The following is a 22,687-nucleotide window of genomic DNA, read 5'->3' as shown; positions in this document are numbered from 1 at the left end:
TGTGATTTCAGAATGTAGGCCTTCCAGTTCCAATTGACTGCCACAATGAACGACTTCTACAGTGTGCGCTGTTTTGTCTATTTCAGGTGTGTTGGGATGGGAAAGACTAGTACCAGCACCTTACATTATCCTGGTTTTATTACTACTCCTCTGGCCATTTTTTGGGTGTTATTAATAATTGGGTAGATGTTAAAAAAAAAAAGTCTTTAGAATTTACAGGTGAGGCAAAAGAACCATAGAGCATGTGCTCTATAAATATTTGTTACACGAATAAATTCAAGTCGTTAATCTACGGAAGAGATTATTGTAAATGGTACCAAGTAAAAATCGAATTTTACTCCCTCTCATATAGAACCAACTGTCCAAGTATCAGTTATTGGTTCATCCTTTCTCCAATAATCTACGTACAAAGCAGAGCCAGTCCTTTCATACATCAATTTCCCACAGCATGCCTAGGTCTGTTTCTCGACTCCACTCTGCTGAATTTGCCAATCCACCCCTGTACCAATAACATACTGTCTTAATAACTGTAGCTTTGTGAAAAGTTTTGATATAAATTAGGGCAAATTCTCCCTCCCCCAATATACATCTTGTTTTCAAGAGTGTTTTGCCTATATCTCAACTTTTATTCCTCCATAAAAATTTTAGAAAAAAAATACAACAAAAAAAGCCTGTCAGTATTTTTTCACTGGCATTGCATTGAAGTGTAGCTTTCAATCATTTTGTAATTTTCATTAAAAATGTGTTGTACAGGAGCCTGGGTGGCTCAGTCGGTTGAACGTCTGACTTCGGCTCAGGTCATGGTCTTGCAGTTTGTGAGTTCAATCCCCATGTCAGGCTCTGTGCTGATGGCTCAGCACCTGGAACGTGTTTTGGATCTTCAGGTTCTGTGTCTCCTCTCTCTGCCCTCTCCCTGGCTCGCACTCCATCTCTTTCTCTCAAAGATAAACGTTAAAAAATAATGTGCTGTACAACTTGTGCTTGTCAGTTATTATGTATTTTTTTAATGTTTATTTTTGAGAGACAGAGACAGAGAGAGGGAGAGAGAGGGAGGGAGGGAGGATGGGTGGGGGAGGGGCAGAGAAAAGGAGACAGGATCTGTGCTGGCAGAAGAGAGCCCAGTGCAGGGCTCAAACCCCCAAACTGTGAGATTATGACTTGAGCTGAAGTCAGACACTTCATTGACTGAGCCACCCAGGCGCCCAGTTATTGTGTATTTTTGATACTACTGTAAACAGTATCTTTATAAAGCTGCATTTTCAAACTGCGGTGGGTACACAGAAATAGTTGATTTTTGTATACTAATTTTATATCCAGCGGCCCTTAAATTCTTATTAATCCTGACAGCTTTGCTACAGATGTTGTTTACTTTCTCTGTAGATTATTGTATTATCTGTGTTTAATGACTGTTTAATTTTTTCTCTTCCAATCCTTCTATCTCTTGTTTTTTCTTGATTTATGCATCATTAACAGTAAAATGTTACACAGAAGTGATGACAACAGGCTCCCTTGACTTGCTCCTAATCATAAAGGAAATGCTTTCAACTATTTACCATGAAGTATGTTTTCTATAGTAAATTCACTGCATCAGGCTAAAGACATTATCTTCTATTCCTAAGATACTAAGAGCTTTTTACTAAGAGCTTTTCTAAAAAGAATGAATATTTAATTTTAACAAAGGCTTTTTCTGCATTTGAGATAATCACAGTTTTATCCTTTAATCTGTTATTATAGAATAAATATATTTATTCCTCAAATGAAGCCAGCCTTAAATTCCTGGAATAAATCCTACTGGTCATAATGTTACCTTTTTTTTTTTTATACACTGCTAAATTCAACTTGCTAATATTTTAAGGTTTTTCTATTCATTTACAATCGAGATCAAGCCCGTGACAAGTTTTAGAATTGTTATTATGCTGCCCTCAGAGTTTGCATCAGGTTGTTATTATAAATTTATTCTTTATATGTTTCTAGAATTTACCAGTAAAACTTGATGGGCCTGGAGTAATCTTTATCAAAATGTGTCCAATATTACTTCATAGGTATGAGACTAAGTATCCACGTTTTCTAATCCTACCTTCCTTTGAGAGAGAGCTCATGCAAGTGTGGGGCGGGGGGGGGGGGGGGGGGGGGAAGGGCAAGGGGATGAGAGAGGATCCTAAGCAGGATCCACAGCCGGTGTGGAGCCCAATGCGGGGCTCGATGCCACCACCATGAGATCAGGACCTGAGCTGGAATCAAGAGGCCTGACGCTTAACTGAGCCACCCAGGTGGCCCTCGTCACCTAATGTTTAAAAAGTTTATTTATCTATTTTGAGAAAGAGAGAGTGAGAGTGCACGTGCAAAGGGAGGGACAGAGAATCTGAAGCAGGCTCCGTGTCCCGCACAGACCCTGACACTGGGCCCTATCCCACAAACCATGGGATCCTGACCCGAGCCGGAATCAAGAGTCAGAGGCTAAAACAACTGAGCCGCCCACGTGCCTGTCGTCTTCTAATTCTTAAGTCAGTCACGGAAATAAATATTTTTCTAAGAGTCTGTCTAGGTTTTTACACTTATTGGCGATTATTTACTTTCCTTATTTTTAACGTCTGCAGCATTGTCATTATGTTTCCTTTATCATTCCTAGTAATATTTATTGGTGGCTTCATTCTTTATTCATGATTGGTTTTACAAAACTGTCAAATATTTTTGTATTTTCAAATAACTAACATATTGGCTTCACTGACTTTCTTTACTCTATTCATTTTCTGCATTTTTATTCACTCTTCTATTGTATATTCATTTATTAATTTGTCTTACCTTGACTATTCCCATTTTTTCATTATTTGTGGGTTTATGTTGAAAATCTTTTCTTGAGCTTAAGTTGGAGATTTAATTAATCTTCTCCCTTCTTTTGTAACAAACACTTAAGACTATAAATCTCTGAGTACCATTTAATACATGACGTTTAATTCAATTATAAATATTTTCTAATTTGTATTATATTTTCTTTCACTGAGGAGATCTTCAGAGATGTTTCTTACTTTCCAAGCATATTGGGGGGCGCCTGGGTGGCTCAGTCGGTTAAGCGTCCGACTTCTGCTCAGGTCATGATCTTGCAGTTTGTGAGTTCGAGCTCCACGTCGGGCTCTGTGCTGACAGCTCGGAGCTTGGAGCCCATTTCAGACTCTGTCTCCCTCTCTCTCTGCCCCTCCACGCCCCCCTTCATGCTCTGTTTCTCTCTCTCTTTCAAAAAAAAAAAAAAAAAGTCCAAGCGTCCTGGGTATTTACTGACCTTCCTGTTCTGCACTGGAGCCGGGGGATGTAACAAGCACGCTACCAGTACCACGAAGCCCGATGTCTGCTGTACAATGTGGCAACCGTCCAATTTTGTAAATCCTACATGAGTGTCTTGGATATGTACGCTGCGTTTGATGCACAATATGCTATACATGGCCACTAGATAAGCTGCTACTTACTTAAATCTGCTATATCCTTACAGATTTTTAAAAAATGTTTCATCTGACCACATCAAAATAGAAAAGCTTCTGCACATCATAAAGGGAAGCAATCAACAAAACTAAAAGACAATCTACTGAATGAGAGAGGTATTTGCAAATGACAGATCCGATAAAGGGTTAGTATCCAAATTATATAAAGAACTTATATAATTTGGGGCGTCTGGGTGGCTCAGTCAGTCAAGCATCTGACCTCAGCTCAGGTCATGATCTTGCGGTTCGTGAGTTTGAGCCCCGCATTAGGCTCTGTGCTTATGGTTAGGAGCCTGGAGCCTGCTTTGAATTCTTTGTCTCCCTCTCTCTCTGCCCCTCTCCCATTTGCTCACTCTCTCGCTCTCTCTCTCAAAAATTAACATTAAAAAAAAAAAAAGATATTACACAATTCAACATCAAAAAACCCAAATAATCATCACAGACATTTCTCCAAAGACATCCAGATGGCCAACAGACACATGAAAAGATGCTCAATGTCACTCACCATCAGGGAAATGCAAATCAAAACCACAATATCACCTCACATCTGTCAACGGCTAAAATAAAAAACACAAGAAACAACAAGTGTTGGCAAGAATGCAGAGCAAACGGAACACTCACACTGTTGGTGGGAGTGCAAACTGGTGTAGCCACTGTGGAAGACGGTATGGAGGTACCCCCAAAAAATTAAGACTAGAATTACCATACGATCCAGTAATTCCACTACTGGGTATTTACCCACAGAATAAAAACACTAATGCAAAAAGATACATGCACCCCTATGTGTACTGCAGCATTGTTTACAAGGGCCAAATTATGGAAGCAGCCCAAGTGTCCATCAATAGATGAATGGATAAAGAAGATGTGGTCTAGATACACAATAGATTACTCAGCTGTCAAAACAAATGAAATCTTGCCATTTGTGACAACATGGATGGATGTATAGGGTATAATGTTAAGTGAATAAGTCAATCAGAGAAAGACAAACACCATATGTGGAATTTAAGAAACAAAACAAACGAACAGAGAAAAAGGAGGCAAACTAAAAAATAGACTCTTAACTATAGAGGAGAAACTGACAGTTACCAGAAAGGAGGTGGGGGCAGGGAATAGGTAAGACAGGTGAAGGGGAATTAAGAGTATACTGATCATGATGAGCACTGAGAAATGTATAGAATTGACCAACCACTGTATTTTGCACCTGAAGCTAATGTAACACTGTGTGTTGACTGTTTGGAATTAAAACAAAATAAAGCAAAAAAACTTTTCATCTACCAATTACTGAAAGCAATGTTAAAAACCTCTCACCATGATGATGGATATGTTATTTCTCCTTATAGTTCGATCAGTTTTTTGCTTTATATATTTTGAGGCTGCATTAATAGATGCACACGAATACAGAAATGTTCTATTTCTTGTTGAACAGAACGTTTAATCATTCCATAATGAACCTTGTTTTCTCTAATATTTTTGCCTTAAAGTTTATTTTTGTTCACCCAGCTTTCTCTTTGTATTTGTATGGTATATGCATTTTCCATCACTTTATTCTCAACAACTTTCTGTATCTACAATTTCTACGTGGCACTTCAACCAGTATATGTCTTAAATTTCTCTTTTTAAACCATCTCACACCTTTATCTTTAGGTGAATTACCAGAGGGTATAGTCTTTTGGAGTCAAAGATTTATGGGACTGTTGTCTCTTGGACACCCTACCTTGGAATAGGCCTGTGCTTTGTGTCCTGAGCTCCTCTAGGCCATAAAAAGAGAAGTTCACATTCAGTGGGTTCAGCAAATTCTCCTCCAACGTGAAAGCTGGCCATCAAAGCTCATCGTATCTTTTTCGATCTTTGCCTTCAGTTTTTTAGCTGAATTTCTTACTTTCTTGCTAGCTCATGAATACCTTTAAGATGATTTTAGAAAATATTTTATCTAGATCGTTTAGTTGTTTTCAGCAGAAAGGTGAGGCCGGGTATCTAGTTACCCTAACTGACCTATTCATTCTCCACTGGCTTCACTTCATCTCCCCATTCCCTAGATGAAGGCTGACTCTTTGGCCTACTATTCATGGTGTTTGATAGCATCTCCTTTAGAGATCTCATTGCTCCCAATAGTCATCCGCATCTATCACAGTGACAATTACATGAAAAACTCTCAACAAAGTTTGAACATATAAATCCTGATGGTGGTAGGAGGAAGAAGGAGGAGTGGTTTGGGGAAACCCCACAAATGATACGTTTTTACAACAATCACCCTGGGGCCCACTGCATCCAGTGAGACTCACTTCTCTAAGGAGTCCGACTACTTACGAGCATCTCATGGATGCTCTGAGGACTGATCTTTCCTCCAAGATGTACACCTACAACTGTAACTGCTGGATGAACATTTTCCCCAGGATTCCTACCACCAATACAAACTCAATATGCCCAAATCAAGTATCATCTTCCCACAAATGTGCCCTAGCTACTAGTTTCTAAACCTCTATGAAACACACTCTGAGTCTCCGAGGACTCTAGACAAATCTTGGATTCATTTGTAAAATGTCCTTTTTCTTTTCCCATATAATCACGAAGTCCTTCCAGCATTCTTTTTTTTTTTTTTTTTCTTTTTTTTTAAGCGAGGGGGTGGTGGTGGTTGAGCATCCGACTCTGGTTTCAGTTCAGGTCATGATCTTGAGGTTCATGGGATCAGGCCCTGTGGCAGGCTCTGTACTGAAAACACTGAGCCTGCTTGGGTTTCTTCTCTCTCTCCTCTCTCTCTGCCCCTCTCCCTCCCCCTCTCAAAATAAAATAAACTTTAAAAGATAGTCACATCTCTGATTTTAAAAATTCTGAAAATGATACGACCTGTTAACACTGTGACCTCAGACTGAAGTGGGCTTTCATAGTGTAGGCGGCGGGAAAAGCTGCACTTCAGCTGACACGAGGATATACTTAGTTACACAGACACACGGGCGCGCGTGCACACACACACACACACATACCTGGCGATGGTCAGACATCTCAGAGAGTGACAAAATGACTGATATCATGACATAATTTAGACCTCGAGTCAACTATTTTGTAATCAAATTTAGGGAACAAACTCATACCTGTTCGAACTGCTTTTCAGTTACAAACACTAAGCAGTGTTCGTGACACTGATTCTTGCCGATTTACAAACTATGCGCAGCGCCGTGAGGCAGTCATCTATCCACATCCCGGGTTGCCACACTAGCCCCGAGCATTTTAAAAGAACAAGATTTATTCATCTTTTACCCTTGGCACCAAGAATCTGCTAGGAGCTCAGTAAATGTTTACTGAGTTCACCAGTCACAACTCACAGAAGGAATCTAAAAATTGACGAACAGGAGGAACATCTTGCCCTCAAACAGCAAGAAAAATTTGAGAGGCTCCTTGAGGGTTTTACTTTTTTGACTGAGAATAGACACCAAAGCAAATATATCATCCTAATAAGGAAATGACCACAAGAGGCAATAACAGAAAAAAATTAAAAACTACTACTTATACTAATAACATTTAACAATTTTTAAATTAGAAATCAGAGTAGTTTGCAAGTGTGAGATCGCAGCTTATCAGTATTATCCACATTTCAAATGTCATGCAAAACAAATTGTATACCATTACTAAAGATAAATTGTTTTTCTTCAGTCTGTTGACAAATTTTACCTAGACTCCCTCATTCATTAGCTGACAAAAACCTTCTAATGAACATGTTCACAACAAAACGCTGGAATGTCTTTATTCTTCATTTTTTTATTCTGGTAAGTTACTAACAGAGTTGGAAAGTTGAGAAGCGAGCACTTTTTAAAGAAACAATGAAATTAAATATGATGTGCAAACACATTTTCACACGGCGAACCTCTCAGTGTACAATTCTACTATACCCCTTGTTTTACGGCCAAATCGCAGCTAGCTGCAAGGAAAGTGACCCTCAGACATCTCACTCGTACCTGTTTCTGAGCTTCCACTTTCTGCTTTCTGGTGGGATCGATTGCATCTACCATCCATTTGATTGTGAAGTATGTCACTGCACCAAATATTGTCAAACGGAAAATTAAACCAACAACTTCATTCCGACTCAAGGGACGAGAAAAGGCTTCAGCGTGTACCATCTTGATTAACCTTAAAACACAAACAGAAATGTCACTAGGTAATAACTACACGGATTAAAACTGGGAGACTGAGATGTAGTTCACCCTCAGCAGGAAAAACTTAGTCAAATTCAACAATATCTACCTTAAAGGGTTTATTTTGAGGGAAAATGAATTTTCAAATGTTCAACAAACACATTTTAAGCTCTCTTTGGAAAATGAAGGCACATATTAAAACACTGAAGATTTATTATACTTTTTAATGAATTTTCCTAAAAGCTCACAGAATTTAAGCAGACAATAACTCTAGATGAAAAATGCATTCAATATCTTAAAGTATTTATTTACTCTTTTAAACAGCTTTTAAATAACCACTTCAGAAAATGCAGAGATACACTGACTATAACACTAACCCAACTGAAGAAGGCAGCCCATTACTAGTGTGAAAAGAATTTCTTCTAAGTGCAATGGACAGCAGGTAATTTCTGAGTGAAATTAAAACCGTGAACAGACTTGCTTCTCCCTCAGACTTACTTTTTTTTAATTTAATTTTTTTAATTTACATCCAAGTTAGTTAGCATATAGTGAACAATGATTTCAGGAGTAGATTCCTTAGAGCTCCTTACCCATTTAGCCCATTCCCCCTCCCACGCACGACCCATCCAGCAACCCTCAGTTTGTTCTCCATATTTAAGAGTCAGACTTACTTCTAAAGGTTTTCAAGGCCTGCTTAAATTTAAACATGACATTTTCTCTATTAATAAGTGACGTTAAATTTTTTGAGGCATCCTATCGTTTCCAACAACCCAGCTAAATATGAAGCAATACATTCAAACATTTTTGAGCCACAAGATTATAGTACTCACCCAAGAGAGGAAAAAAGGAGGCAACATGCCTGCTTTGACATGCATCTCTGAGCAGCTAGATCAGTCCCGTACAGGCTTGCAGAAGGCATGCACGTGCCTATCAAAGGCAGTAACTACCCAGAAAACTAAGGCTGTTAGGGGATGATTTGACTATCACATTTTGCAAAATAGGATCTCGGCTTCGAACAATGCCATTAGTCTCTCATAGCGCAGGACTGTGTTGAGTGCTATGCTATACGAATAAGAGAGGGGGAGGCAGAGGGAGAGAATATATTCTGCACTCAGGTGAAAAGGAGTAAGTGAGACTTCGCACAGGCAGCTCAGCAACAGGTGAAAATCAGGAACCGCAAAGATTACCATCCATGGTCTTTTCTCCTCTAACATCAGGTTTGCCTTCTCACGCCTACTACCCAGTTAAAGACCTTCGCTGCCCTCCCCTGGGATAGCTCCGACAATTCCCCAAAGCTTTTCCTTTACTAACAGGATTTCCAAGCATTCAAGGCATCCTAACCTAGCCCCAAAGAGGAACTTCTCACCCCCTCTGTAGCTGGAGGCACTGATACCAGAAAACGCCACGTGTATTTTCCCTCTGCAGTATTTGCCTGGTGCCCCAGATGGGCCAGTTCTCCCCCTTTATCCAGGATCAGTCAAATTCTACCCACACCTCAAAGCCTTCAGATCACATTGATATCCTGTATTATTCATGTGGCCCCATTATTGAGCTTATATAATGCCTAGCCTACCCAACCAGAATTCAACTCCTTATAAAAAGGGATTGATAATCTTCTCCACATAAGAGAGAGGCTACTCAGTAATTATCTGTTCAAAAGATAAACTCTGCAGAAAAACTTCCCACTCTATCATTCCAACAAAACCGCTACCAGACTTTTGAACGATTTCCAAAACAGAAAGTCAAGGGTTCCACGTGTCTCCATCATTAGGGGCCATTTACTTCACAGCAGCACATCATTAACTTCAACTGACTTAACAAAATAATTGAAAGCCTTCATTTCAGATGAAGAAACTTTGACCTAGGGACATTAAGTGATTTGAGTCAAACCATAAAGCGCCTCCTGAACATGAATATATATATAATGCCTACTATATACTGGCATACAATAATGGCTAAGAGACAATGACTTTGCTCAAGGAACACACAGTCCAGTTATTAATTATATTTTTATAAACGGAGCTAGGGAGGAGCCACCTAATTAAAATCTCTCCTCATGTAACAAACTGAAGTGTGCTTTCATCCGTCAGCACGGACTCCTAAAGAGGAGTTAACAGCACTCCGCTTCTGATAAAAGGAAAATTGACCGAGCTAACCTTCATTCCAACAGGGTCCATTTGAAAATGCAGTTGGAACCTGTGGAATCATTGTGTGGGGATATTATTCATACAGGAAAATAAGCCAGTAGGCAAAAATCAAGGTCTTATTAGCCTAATCTATGAAAACTAGTGACAGCTGAATAAAAGGTTTCCATTTATTGAAAAGTTTGGGTTGCCGGTGATGAAACCGCCATCTGCTGGATGTTCGCCGAACTGCACGAACAACTAGGGCGATTTTCAGTACATCCCAAACATCGAGACAATGCCACTTTCGAATCCTACAGGGAGTATCATGACATAAAACCTGGTAGCTACACATATTCCTGTATTTAAGTTAGTGCCTGTCGTAGAGTACTCTAGACCTATGGCCACCCCTAAAACAGTAGTCTGTCTTTTACAATGACTTTGAAATCCTGAAATGAAACAGAAACTTCTACTTGTAGGTTGAAACTGTATATACTTTATTGTACACTCATCTATCATTCATACGACATTGATACACCTGCAATGTTAAGGCCGTTGCAGGAGCCGTGCCACGACAGCAGAAAACACAACCAAAGCTCCATTTGCGTACAACAGTAGGGCATGGGTTTCAATCGTGTATAGACGTTAGCGACGAACCAAATGCACACACAAATATGTACATAAACAGACAGTATTACGTGCAACTAAGAAAGAAACCCAAACGCTGCCAATTCGCAGTTATCTGTTAGGCAAACGTGATCCCAGGGAGTTTCACTTAAGAGAGTTCTCCGTTTCGGGGCAGCAAACTTTTGGAAATCGGACCACCTCGTCACTAAGCAATCGACTGACAGCTGAGGGGCCGAGGGTAGAGTGTTTCGGTCCTATTGCACCGCGGGGTTGCAGAAAGTTTTTCTCAACCCCGGAGTCCCAGTTTCGCAGGCAACAAGGCCCCAGTAACACAGCCTGTGACAATGCCTGCCAACCTTCACATAAAGGACGCGTTATTACGGACAGCACCATCCTCTGCGAAAGCGAGCCCTGGCCCGAAGAACCGCCTCCGCCTCTGCACTAGGTGGTGGCAGCGCCGGGCCGACAGTCAGACCCGGCTCCCTCCGGCCGCCTCCGCCCAGGACCCCCCGGTGCCGAGGTCGCCCGGGACGCCCCCAAGCCCCCGCAGCGCCCCAGCTGCCTACACAGGTCCCCTCGCAAGTGGCATCAGTCAGAGGGGTAGCGCTAACGGGAGACCTAAGGGCCTAGGCCGGGCCGGAAGCCAAGGCGAGGCCCGGGACGCCCTTGGAGGTTAATCCGCGGGATACCAAGGGCTGCGGGACGCCGGAGGGGCGGCACCGAGGTGGGGCGTGGGAGGAGGGCGCGATGACCTCTCCTGCTCGGCTTCCCGGAGGCCAGCCGGTCCCCAAGGGGGCTCCGCGGGAGCCCGCGCCCGTCCCACGAGGACCCCGCTACTCACCCCAGGGCGGACACTGAGGCAGCAGAAGCCCTCAGCCAGCCTCACACAGGAAGGAAACGCCGCCTGGGAGAGAATGCTTCCGGCGGGAACCGTGACCCGCCCCCTCGCACGGAGCATGCGCCACCCCGGGCCGACGGCGAGAAGGGAGCGCGTTTCCGGCTCTCAGGAATGGCGGGGGGCCGCGGACGGGAGAGGGCTCGTCCCGCAAGCTCTCTCTTGCCCTCCGCGGGACTGAGGCTTCCCGCGAAGCGGGTGTGTCCGCTTGCAGCCCTCGCTCAGGCTCCGGGTTTAGCTGCGGAGTCTCAGAGGTACGATAGGGGAAGGCGCTGATCGCAGAAGGACCCTGCCCAGCTCGCGGGCTCCGGGTGCGACACTGACACATCGGGGAGCCTTCCTCATAGTGCCAGGAAATGCCCGGTGTCTCCGCAGAGTTCTTCCCTGACTCCTCCTCGATCCTAACTCCCGCCCTTAGCCCCTCACCCCACGTGAGGCCGCTGTTCCGTCTGTCCTTTAGCCAAAGCGCTGACGCGCATGGCCACCCCCCGCCCCTCACCATCTGCCTTTCAGTTTCTAGGGTGAGCTCACCCTCCTCCCCCGTCTCCGCGCGCTGACAAACACCTGGGGGTGGCGCCTGAAAATCCTGCAAAACAACTTTGCAGCCCACCCAGGCAGGACCGGTATTCGGAGCAGAATAGGTTATCTGGTACCAGGTTTTGCATTTCGGTGACTTCCCTTTTTCTTCTACACCTTCCCCTTTCCAGAATGAGAGACGTGACACCAGAGGTCCCCAGGGAGCAAGGCCCGCGCCTCCTGAAAACACACAGGCTACCAGGGGGCAAGATGACATTAGCCACTGTTTCCAGATACTTCCTTCAGATAGAGGAGGTGAGACTACGAAGCAGTGAGACGGTTGCTCTCTACCCTCCTCTTTCTGCTTTGGCCATCGTCTCTGATATCTGAAATTCTGCAGCCTGATAGTAAAAGTTAGTGTATGCCACCCTTGTTACAAGCGTGTGATGCTGGGGTGAGGAAAGTCGCTGCAGTATATTGAAAGCCTACTAAGTATCAGGCTGTAGGCTTCAGTGTGCTTCAAATCCATAACCTAAATTCCTCAAAAAACCCAGTCCTCTGAAGTAGCCATTGCTTTCTCTGTTTTTATAGATGAGCAGATTTTGAGGCTTGGGGAAAGAAACTTTCCCAAGTTCGTGTACCTAATTGGCAAATTTCGCTGGAACCAAGTCTGTCTAATTCACACCCTACGCTTTACACTTTCTCTTTCAGATAGTAGTTTCATCCCAGTTATGTTTTAACGTTTAGCTGAAAGAAGACTATGAAATGACAAGATCATAAGGCTTTAAAGGGTGAGGATGAGGTGGCAGGGATATGTAAATATTTTAAAACTGTGCTTGGGTTCAATGGCAATTAGGATGGAATTTAATACTCAATGATATGAAGATAGGTTTGGGAGGGCTAGACTCATTAGAGAGGAGATAGAACTTTGGGAAGAACAGGATGATGATGAGACCTGGACGATGTTTACAAAGAAACAAAAAACAAACAACACAAAAACCCACAAACCCAAGCCCCAAAACCATGGTTGCTCAGCAGTCTTGGCAGAGGCTCTCTACTGGTTCCCTAGGATTATCCTCTGTCTGAGTCAATCTGAGCTTGGATGCTCCTGGAACATGCATTGCCAGAGCTAAAAGGCAGAGAATACTGAAGGAAAGAACTTTAGGTGTCCCACTAGAGTAGTCACGCTCTCCAGTAAAGAAAAGGAGCTGCGAAGTTCAAGATGGTCATGGATTTCCATCCTTCACGGAATGAAAATGCACCGAGTAAAGACCTCACCTGCCTTATGCTAAGGATCAGGGTGACCAGTCTACTCAGCCTGTCTGGCACCAAGAGGGTTTTTGGAACTTAGGACTTTGATTGCCGAAACAGAGGAAGTCTCAGGCAAACCATGAAGCGTTGGTCCCCTCTTGGGGACACCTTAAATGAATTCTAGAATGAAGGGGAGCTCCCAATGTGATTGTCTCTAGTCTCAATTCACCTGGAGGATGTATGATTGTACGGGAAGGTGTTGGATAAAGCAGCCAAGACGGGTGCTAAAGAGTCGACATGCCCCCAACTCAGTGCTGCTGCTCATTCCTTTTCCAGTCCTTTGGCTGGACACCAAGTATCTACACACATACCTCTTGGACGTAATTTACATTTAGCAAATTCTTAAGAAGCCTCTTATGTCTGGGTCCTAAGACGTCAAATTACTGCCTTCCCACATACCATGCATGTTCATTTCCAGCAATCACTAAATCAGTGAGGTTCTTCCAGAATAGAGCTGAGTGAACATATGCTTTTCATCCCAGGATAGCTTTATATAATCCCTGGCAGCATAAAACACCATATTTGGCCCACAGTAGGGGCTCAATAAATAATTCATTATGTATAATATTAATCAGGAAATTATAACAACAGATTTTTTTGTGGACTTTCTGGGCCTTCCCCCTGTGATCGTTGGAATCAAGCTATCAAAAATAATTATTGCATTTATTATTGAAAGTTAGGTTTTGGGTTTTTGTCTTATTTTCTTTCCTTTTAATCAATGCCTCCTAAAACAGTTTATGGCCATTCTTCGAACCACATGGAATTGAATTATCCCTTACTTTTGTTAGGATGGGAGTGTGATTAATTTGCTCTGCAGCCAAGGTAAATCTTTGTACTGCATCCTGAAGGGGAAGGGATTCCTTAGAGTGGGGTTCTCAGATTTCATTGTGGGCCTGTACAGTTGGACAACATGGCAAAATGCAGATTCCCAGGTCCTAGCCTTAGAAGCTCCCATGTAACTGCTCTAAGTTTTAGCCCAGGGGTTTGAATGTTGAATAAGCATCTGAGATGGTTTGCACATGGGTAGTTTTGGATCACACTTTGAGAAACTCTGCTCTAGTGAGTGATGATTTTAGATGTATTTTTGCAAAAATCTCTATTGCCCCAGTCCCCAAAGCCTATCTGGTCAGCTGAACCATTAAGTCAGCTGGGATATATCAAGATATCAAGACAAGGAACCCTCATGATCAGATTCAAAATAAAATCTCTTTGGAAGGAGAAACAAATCTGAAATTTGTGGATAAGTAAGCACAGTAAACCTGACCATGTTTGTTGTTCGTTAGAAATGATTCCCTTGACAGTGATTTAGAAAGAGCAGAACTTTGGGGCTCCTGGGTGGCTCAGTCCATTAAACATCTGACTCTTGATTTGGGCTGAGATCATGATCTCGCAGTTCATGGGTTCAAACCCTGTGTCAGGCTCTGCACTGATGGCATGGAGCCTGCTTGGGATTCCCTTTCTGCCCCTCCCCCACTTGCATTTTTTCTCTCTCTCTCTCTCAAGATAAAAAAATAAACTTTAAAAAAATAGAAAAGAGCAGAACTTCAACAAATAGATAAAGTTATATAGCAGTAATTATGCCAGTATAATAGTCACTTGGTAGCCTTGGTTCTTTTAAAAACATTTCATCAGTATAGAATAATCATTATTATTTTGACAAGTTAAATAGAATGGTTGGAGAAGAAAAGTAAAGCAAGAATATGAAGCTGTGCCTGAAGCCATAAAAACACTGTGAAAGACCAAGATTAAGTGCTTGAAGCTCCAATAGAAAGAATAAGATGGAGTTGAGGCAAAAGGAACGAAAAATTAAAATTTCAGCAGTTTGGAAGGAATGGAAAGATGAATTGGTAGCCCCATTCTATAAAAAGCACAGAGAGCTAAAAGATGCAATAGCAAAGTTTAAAGAACATGTCGTAAATCTACTTTTCATGCTTCTGTGTTTTCAATTTCACACATAATTTAGGAGCGCCTGGGTGGCTCAAGTATCCAACTCTTGATTTCGGCTCAGGTCATGATCTCATGGTTCATGGGATTGAGTCCCACGTCAGGCTCCATGCTGGCTGTGTGGAGCTTGCTTGGGATTCCCTCTGCCCCTCCCCTTCTCCCCACCCCCCCCCAAAATAAACAAACTTTAAAAAATTTTTTACACATAATTTAAAATATGCGTGTATGTGATTTTCTAATGTTATCAGGATGGCACTAAGCCACAACCTTACATCGCTACACGATCCTTTTTCTTAAACACTACTGCCAAGTGGACCTTTTTACAGTTTAGGTGAGCAATAAACATCATCTAGAACTTGAGTATTTATTTTAAATCTGCAATATTTTATCACTCAGCTTCATACAGTACTGAAAATAACACTGTTCAAGTGATACTGTCTGTGGAAAGTCACGATCCATCAAAACAGAATTGCTTGGGAAGAAGTCTAACCTTACTATAGATTCATTAGCAGAGGATTTAAAGCACAGGCGAATGAGTCCTCTTCCCTAGGATTCGTTTGGGACCTTCATAAGTGGTCTTCCATATGGTGTTTTACATGGGAGAGGAGATGCGAAGGATTGGGTGAGAGGAACAAAGATATGAATTCATCAGCCAAAACTGAAGAAACAGTAGTTGAAACATTAATTCTCAATTTCTGTAACAGCAGATTGATAGATGAAGCATAAAACAAGACCAGATGCTGTGGTTTCCAGGATGCACTTGGCTCCCCATCCTTTATAACCTGGAGCATTTTTTTGCCGTAAGTAGGTCACTTGCTTGCTCTCATTTACCTGATTCTAAGAAAATGCCCTTGAAAGTATTTGGAAAAAAATGTGTGCTGGTGCTTAACATTCAAAAAAAATATTAAGATTGTGTAAACCCTTCCCTGCCCCCATTTCTCTATTAGAATATGTTGTAACCTTGAAACACATGTGAAACTGAAATGGAAAAGAAGAATTTGAGATCTCTTATTTTCTAAGCACAAAGACACTAAAATCTGTGCCCATCCTGTTAGCCCCCATGATTTCACTCTACGTAGCACTGGCACAGTGTTCACCTCACAGATTCTAATTGGGGTTTAAGTTATTGGTATTCTCTTATCACATGCCAGCTGCTTGAGAAAAGAGGATGCCTCGGACATAGGCAGGGCTTAAATGCTTTCTTAAAATGTATTTATTGAGGTATAGTTGACATACAATGTTATGTTAGTTTCAGATGTACAACACAGTGATTCAACAACTCTCTACCTTACTCAGCGCTCTCCGTGGTAAGTGCGGTCACCATCTGTCACCATGCAAGGTTATTACCATATTATTGACTATATTCCCTTTTCAGCCCCGTGTCCTGTGTATTTTATAACCAGGAGCTGAATCCCCTTCACCTATTTCACCCATCTCTCCACTCTCAAGTAGGGTTTTAATTAATTGACTTTTTCCCCCTGCAATCTGACATATCTCATGGGGCTTTGGAGGCTCTATTACTGCAGATTTAATCTGACCGAGAGGGCGAGGAAAAAAGGGCAGGAAGGATATACAGTCCAAAGATAGGAGATGTGGAATCAAACCATTTTATTGACCGTATGTATATCATCACTCTGTCTTTGGTAGGTCCGTTCCTAACGTGTCCATCGGAGACCAGTCCCATCAGGGTGAGTCTTGGTACTCATGAGATTTAGGAACATAGACACTGAGGCGCAACAGACCTGGGTTTGTATGGACAAGCTGCTGTTTACTAGCTCTGTGATTTGGGGCAGGCTATAAAGTTATAAAGCCTCAACTTCCCCATCTTTCATACGGGGACAGTAGCAGTACACGTGCCACGGAGTGGCACTGAAAATTAAATGAGACGGTTTCAGGGAAGTGCTGAGCTCTATGCCTGATGCTTAGCAAGTGCTCAATAAACATGCTATTGTAACATCCCAGGTGATGTTTTTTATTGTACTATGAAATGATGTTCTCTCATTTCCCGAAGTCTGTGAGGACAAAGATTCCTTCCTATCTGCTTATTGTTTGTTTGCACGAGGACTTCTCCTCCCAAGTTTTAACCATGGCATCTTGTCTGGGAATATTTCCTCTGACTAGTGAAAAGGCCGTGCCCCTGTCTCCCTGACCTCTTGATTCTCTCATTCTCGATCTTAATACACTCATCTGGCTGAGTCTTACTGATTAGTAGTCAAGAAACCATTTATGATAGTTCTATAAAACCCGTAAGATTCCATCCTTATGACCACCAGACAATTACATTTAAAATACTGATCAATCCATGAAAATAGCTACCTGGATATTTCTCAGTTCACCAAAGACCATTATTGATACTGGCTGTTGTTCCCATCTAATAACAGCCATTTATTGAGCTTATACTTCTTGCTTTCATGGAGTTCTGAAGACTAAAACGTCTTATAAAAATGCAAGTCCTCACAGAGCTATTGATTTTTTTTTTTAAGCTCAAGGTTTATCCCATATTTCACCCCCATTTCTTATTTGTTTAGGGAAAACTTTCTGCCTTAGATTGCTGAGTGGGTTTTACACAAGAAAAAGAACTTAGTTCAGTGGGTGAAAGTGAGATGCTGAACCAGACTGGAGATTTTAGACGTCGATACTTTGCATGTCTGATCTTTCCTTTGCAAACTACAGCCAGAGATTTTGGACGTCGATGCTTTGCGTGTCTGATCTTTCCTTTGCAAACTCCACTTTCTTATTACACTTGGGGACTGTCATAACATCAGAGCTGCTATTCTTCGTATAGAATTTAATTCATTTGAGCACAACACAGTTAAAAAAAAAACCATTTACTATGTGCAACTCAGGCCAACGCTCCTAAAATTGAAGGAGTTTTGCTGAGCAAAAGAAACGCGATGTCCTGTTTAGAGCTTGAGTACATGGCTTTCAAAGGCAAAGCCAAGGTCACACCTTGCTGATTTTAGATGTTTAAGACTGAGATACATACTAGACCTTCTTCTTTCACCTTAAAAAGGCCCAGCAATAGAGGACTGGCAAGCTAACAAACATTAAAATCGCTTTCTCGTCTCTTTAGTGTCAATGTTTCTGGAACTGGAAAAACAAAACAAAGGTGTAAGTAAAAAAAGGAAGAAAGAAAAGCCTGTAACTTGAGTTACAGAAGTACAGGAAACAAATCAAGTCCCATTCAGCTTCAAAACATTATACCTGATAGAGTTTCACACAGCTTTCTCCTTTCCAGTCTGCTGCTTACTAAGTTTGAACTCCAGACTCATAATGGAGCTGTCATTGCTGAATGAGGCCCAGTGCCAGAGGCATGGCCCACACCCATTTCTTTATGTCTTCTGTGTTCTCAGGTAAACAGGGGATCACAAAAGGGGTCATTAAGGAAAGGAGACAAAGAGGTTGACTCCCCAGCTGTGGTTTTTTCCCCCTATGGTGTTGAGATGCTAATGATTCTTTGTGTTTATTTGTTTAGTTGTTTGATTTTTATTTGAGAGAGAGAGAGAGAGAGAGAGAGAGAGAGAGAGAAGCTTAAGCAGGCTCCATGCCCAGTGCAGAGCCCAATTCGTGGCTCAATCCCACAACCCTGGAATCATGGCCTGAACCAAAATTAAGAATTGGATGCTCAACAGACTGAGCCATCCGGGTGCCCCAAGATGCTAATGATTCTTTTTTAAATTTTTTTGAAAATGTTTATTTTTGAGAGAAGAGAGAGAGAGAGCTCGGAGGAGGGGCACAGAGAGGGCGACAGAGGATCCGAAGCAGGCTGTGTGCGGACAGGGAGCCCTATGCGGGGCTGAAACTCACGAACTGTGAGATCTTGCTCAGAACTGGATTTAGTCGCTTAACCGACTGAGCCACGCAGCCGCCCCAAGATGCTAATGATTCTTAACCAGCTGAAAGCAACATTAGAATTCTGTCTAGATGATCTTGATTCTCAGGCTGGACAGTATTCCACCTTCCATATTCTGATCCATCCATCATTCAGTTCTACTTGTGCTAGATAAACTGGCTTTATATTGTCTGTTATCATGTTGTCCTCATAGGCTAGTATTTAAGGAGTCTCCCCCCGCTCCTCCCTTGGAACTCTTGGATGTAAACGAGGAACAGTTAAGTGAATGGTGTCTAAAGTCATGAAATACAATGACTGTTTTTTGTGGGGAGAGGGAGAAGAGTAAATAATGATATTTCTTCAGCCGAGTGAATCATAAACATTTCCAGCACTCGAACTTACACACGTAGGCAAAAGCAGAAGGCAACTAAAAACCTCTCCAGGGGACATTCTTCCTCATTCTTTAGGAATGTGGGGTCTATGAGGCTCCGTTTTCATGATCATTCCCAAATTCCGTCTCTGTGCCCAATCAGTACTGAGGTGTCAGGTACAAATACAGCCTCGTCAGGATAGTTTCAAACACGCAAGACACGGGTTATTGGGTACGGTGTGTGAGAAACTCTGAGAATACTAAATGAAAGGGCCGGTTGTGTGGCCTGTCCCGTGTTAGGTAGGCTTTCTGGGTTCCCTCCTCTGGAAGTGGGACCAGCCTCCTAATTCCACGACTCCATGATTCTTTCTGACCTGAGTGTGGAGGGACTTCTGTTTGAATGTTTCCCCCTTTGGACCCCATAACTGAATGCTAAATTTGAATTCTAGCTCTGGGGGTATAGTTAAAATATTAAGTACCGAAGATTTCCAAGATTCGTGTAATAATACTTGGTGAGCCACCCACCATTTTGCCAGTCCTAAATTTTCCACAGTGTGGTTTCACGTTTGTGAAGGTCTGAAATCTTGGTATGTCCGGAGGGGTCTCGTTGCTTTACGCCAAAGAACTTAGCTGCAGTGATCCCTCCCCTCATCCCCACTCCTACCCCATCTGAAGGTCACAGGGTGAAGATGGAGGAGGTCTCCTATTCTCCACCCTGTCCCTAGATGACAGTACAGAACAACAGTAGGAAGCCGGGTCTAGAAACACCATGCCCTCCTTTTGTGGAGAGACCAGCTGGCTACTAAGAATGTTGTCGAGGCTGGCAAAAATGATACTACACAGAAAGCAAATGCAAGAAAGCATTAAATATCAATACATTAAGGGCTACAACAAGAAATTAAAAAATTTTTTTTTCTTTTAATCTTTATACTTGAGAGAGAAAAACAGAGTGCAAGCCGAGGAGGGGCAGAGACAGAGGGAGACACAGAATCGGAAGCAGGCTCCGGCTCTGAGCTGTCAGCACAGAGCCGGACACCAGGTTCAAAGTCATGAACCTTGAGATATGACCTGAGCCGAAGTCGGACGCTTCACTGACTGAGCCACCCAGGCGCCCCAAGAACTTTTTAAAAAGGGAAGTGTGGTTAATATAAAATAAACCCCATCTCCCACAGCAGATCATGGCTTTCAGGATATGAGCTCATGAACAACAGAGGGAAAAGAGTCTTTTTTTTTTTAATTTATTATCAATATTATTGTTGGATTCTCTTGTAAATACCCTATTTTCCGTGAAACCCGGAACTTGCCAATGAAGGTTTTAGCTAACAGGACACTTTTCAGGAATGTATCTGTTACTACCTCCAGTTGGTGAGAGATAACTGTGACAGATTTATCATGTTTTAATAGAGAGCTAAAGAGGAAGAGTGGAGGGGTGAGGACACAGATTTATCGCCACTTACTTGTTCATTTGGAACTTTTACTGACAGAAAAAATATTTCCTCTTTTTTTTTTTTTAAGAAGATTTTAAAATCTCATTCTCTAGGAAGTAAATTCAGGAGTAAGAAATGCCACACCTGTTCTACATAGTACAGTTGATTGTTAATTTCATTGACTATTGACATGCTGAGTGGTGGGTTAAGCTTGTAACCCAACTCTTTACTCAAGTGAGAAACCAACATTAAGAAAGATAGGACGTGCATTTTTCCCCTTGATAAAGACACCTGCTGTTCCAGTGTCATAGAAACGGTTAGGGAAGATCTAGATACAGATTTAGAAGGATAGAATTTCCCGGAATCACATTCTCTCAGGATTGAAAGGAATATTAAATGTCATTGACTCTTCAACTCAAGGCAGTGTAGAATTGTAGAAAGGATGTCTGCTATGGAATTGAGGGGACCTGGGTCAGATCATAGCCTTGCCACATCGTAGCTATGTGTTTTAGGAAATTTAATCTCTCTGAGCCTTAGTTTCTCGCCTATAACTTGTGAATAGTGACTACATTATAAGTTTGGGGAGGATTGAAGATACTGTATGTAAAGGACCTAGGACAGACACAATAGGCATTTAGTAAATGACTGGTGGTTGTTATCAAAATTGTGCCACCAACTGGTCATAAAACTTACTGGAACATTCCCAGTGATGTGATTCCCAACTGTTGGGAAGCCCAGGTCATGTTTGAAGAGCTCTTCTGTGTTCGCCCTTTTACAGAGCCGAATTCCTTCCCCCCTAGAACTTCGATCTGCTGTTCCCATTCTTGCCGGCGGGGCTGCGTAGGCTATGTCTGTCACCCGATCGAATGCGCCGCCGAGAATGGAACAAATATGCCTTCAGAGTGGTATGACTGGTGAGGACACTACAGACGTATCAGCACAACTCAGAGTCAGACTAGCTCCCTTGTCCTGGCAGCCACCAGTCAGATACCTACTGAACTTGCTGTTAACGAAGCCCGTTCATCATCCTCACAAGAGCCGAGCCAAAGTTTGTCACGGTTTTGAGGGAGAGACTCAAGTGCAGAAACTTACAATGAAATCTTTATTATATTAATTAATAAATTGGTAAAATTTCACTTGAGTCATGCTAGTATATTTGAATATTTCATCAATTCTGCCGTTCTGTGGCATACGTATACGGTAACGTAACTGACAAACGGGCATTTTCTTTAACTGACACTCGATATAGTATTTAATATGTGCCAGGCACTATTCTAAGTGCTTTGCATATATTAACTCACTCAATTCTCACTCATATTTACCCTATGTAGTAAGTACTATTATTATCTACAGACAAGGAAACCAAGGCACCGAGAAGTAAAGTAACAGAGTAACACTAGCTTTCCAAGGTCAAATAGCTAGTAGATGGCAGAATTAGGATTTGAACCAGTCTGTCTGGTTCCAGAGCCTGTGTTCATACTGATGCCCTTCCCCAAATTTGTTGAAATTAAAAAAAAAAAAAATCTGTTACTTAGATTGTTAGAACTTCTTAAAAGCAAAAAATAAAGTATAGTGAATTAGTGCTGCTAGATTCACAACCTCCAAGCTTTATGCAAACATTATTAGAGAATATCTTTTGAATTACTATGAACATTTATGAGAGTCCAAAATGTTGATTGGAAGCAATATCTAACTCCATTCTAAGCAAGACTAGGCTGGCTTGCATATATATATATACATACATACATACATACACACACACATTTTGGAGAGAGAGCACAAGCAAACAGGGGAGAGGGGAAGAGGGAGAAAGAATCTTAGGCAGGCTCCATGCCTAGCACAGAGCCCGACATGGGGCTTGATCCCACGAACCTGGGATCATGACCTGAGCCAAAATCAACAGTCAGCCGCTCAACCAACGGAGCCACCCAGGCACCCCAAGACTAGGGTTCGAATAATGTTCTATTTTATATTTCCACAACATAAGAAGAACTAAGAAGAAGTTAATGGCTGCCTCTGAATCTTGGTCTTATTCTGATAAA

At 42.1% G+C, this 22,687-nt stretch overlaps 1 protein-coding gene across 4 annotated transcripts in view; it reads right to left on the bottom strand.

The window, feature by feature from the left end:
* ATAD1 (ATPase family AAA domain containing 1) overlaps positions 1-22,687 on the bottom strand; it is a 73,377-nt gene that overhangs the window by 41,603 nt on the left and 9,087 nt on the right. Inside the window, exons 1-2 of one of the 4 annotated variants that reach the window (XM_019430042.2) lie at positions 11,192-11,316; positions 7,424-7,595 (exon numbers count right to left, since the gene is read on the bottom strand). In XM_019430042.2, coding sequence (XP_019285587.1) covers positions 7,424-7,585 — 162 coding nt within the window. In that variant the 5' untranslated portion in view covers positions 7,586-7,595; positions 11,192-11,316. Of the gene's footprint in view, positions 1-7,423; positions 7,596-8,430; positions 9,502-11,191; positions 11,317-22,687 lie in introns of those variants that run through there. The other 3 variants (XM_019430043.2, XM_019430040.2, XM_019430041.2) reach the window with 3 other exon arrangements.

This window comes from Panthera pardus, unplaced genomic scaffold (genome assembly GCF_024362965.1).
Source record: "Panthera pardus isolate Hobbes unplaced genomic scaffold, ASM2436296v1 HiC_scaffold_22, whole genome shotgun sequence".
Taxonomy (NCBI): Eukaryota; Metazoa; Chordata; class Mammalia; order Carnivora; family Felidae; genus Panthera; species Panthera pardus.
This window is presented reverse-complemented; position numbering and strand designations above follow the sequence as displayed.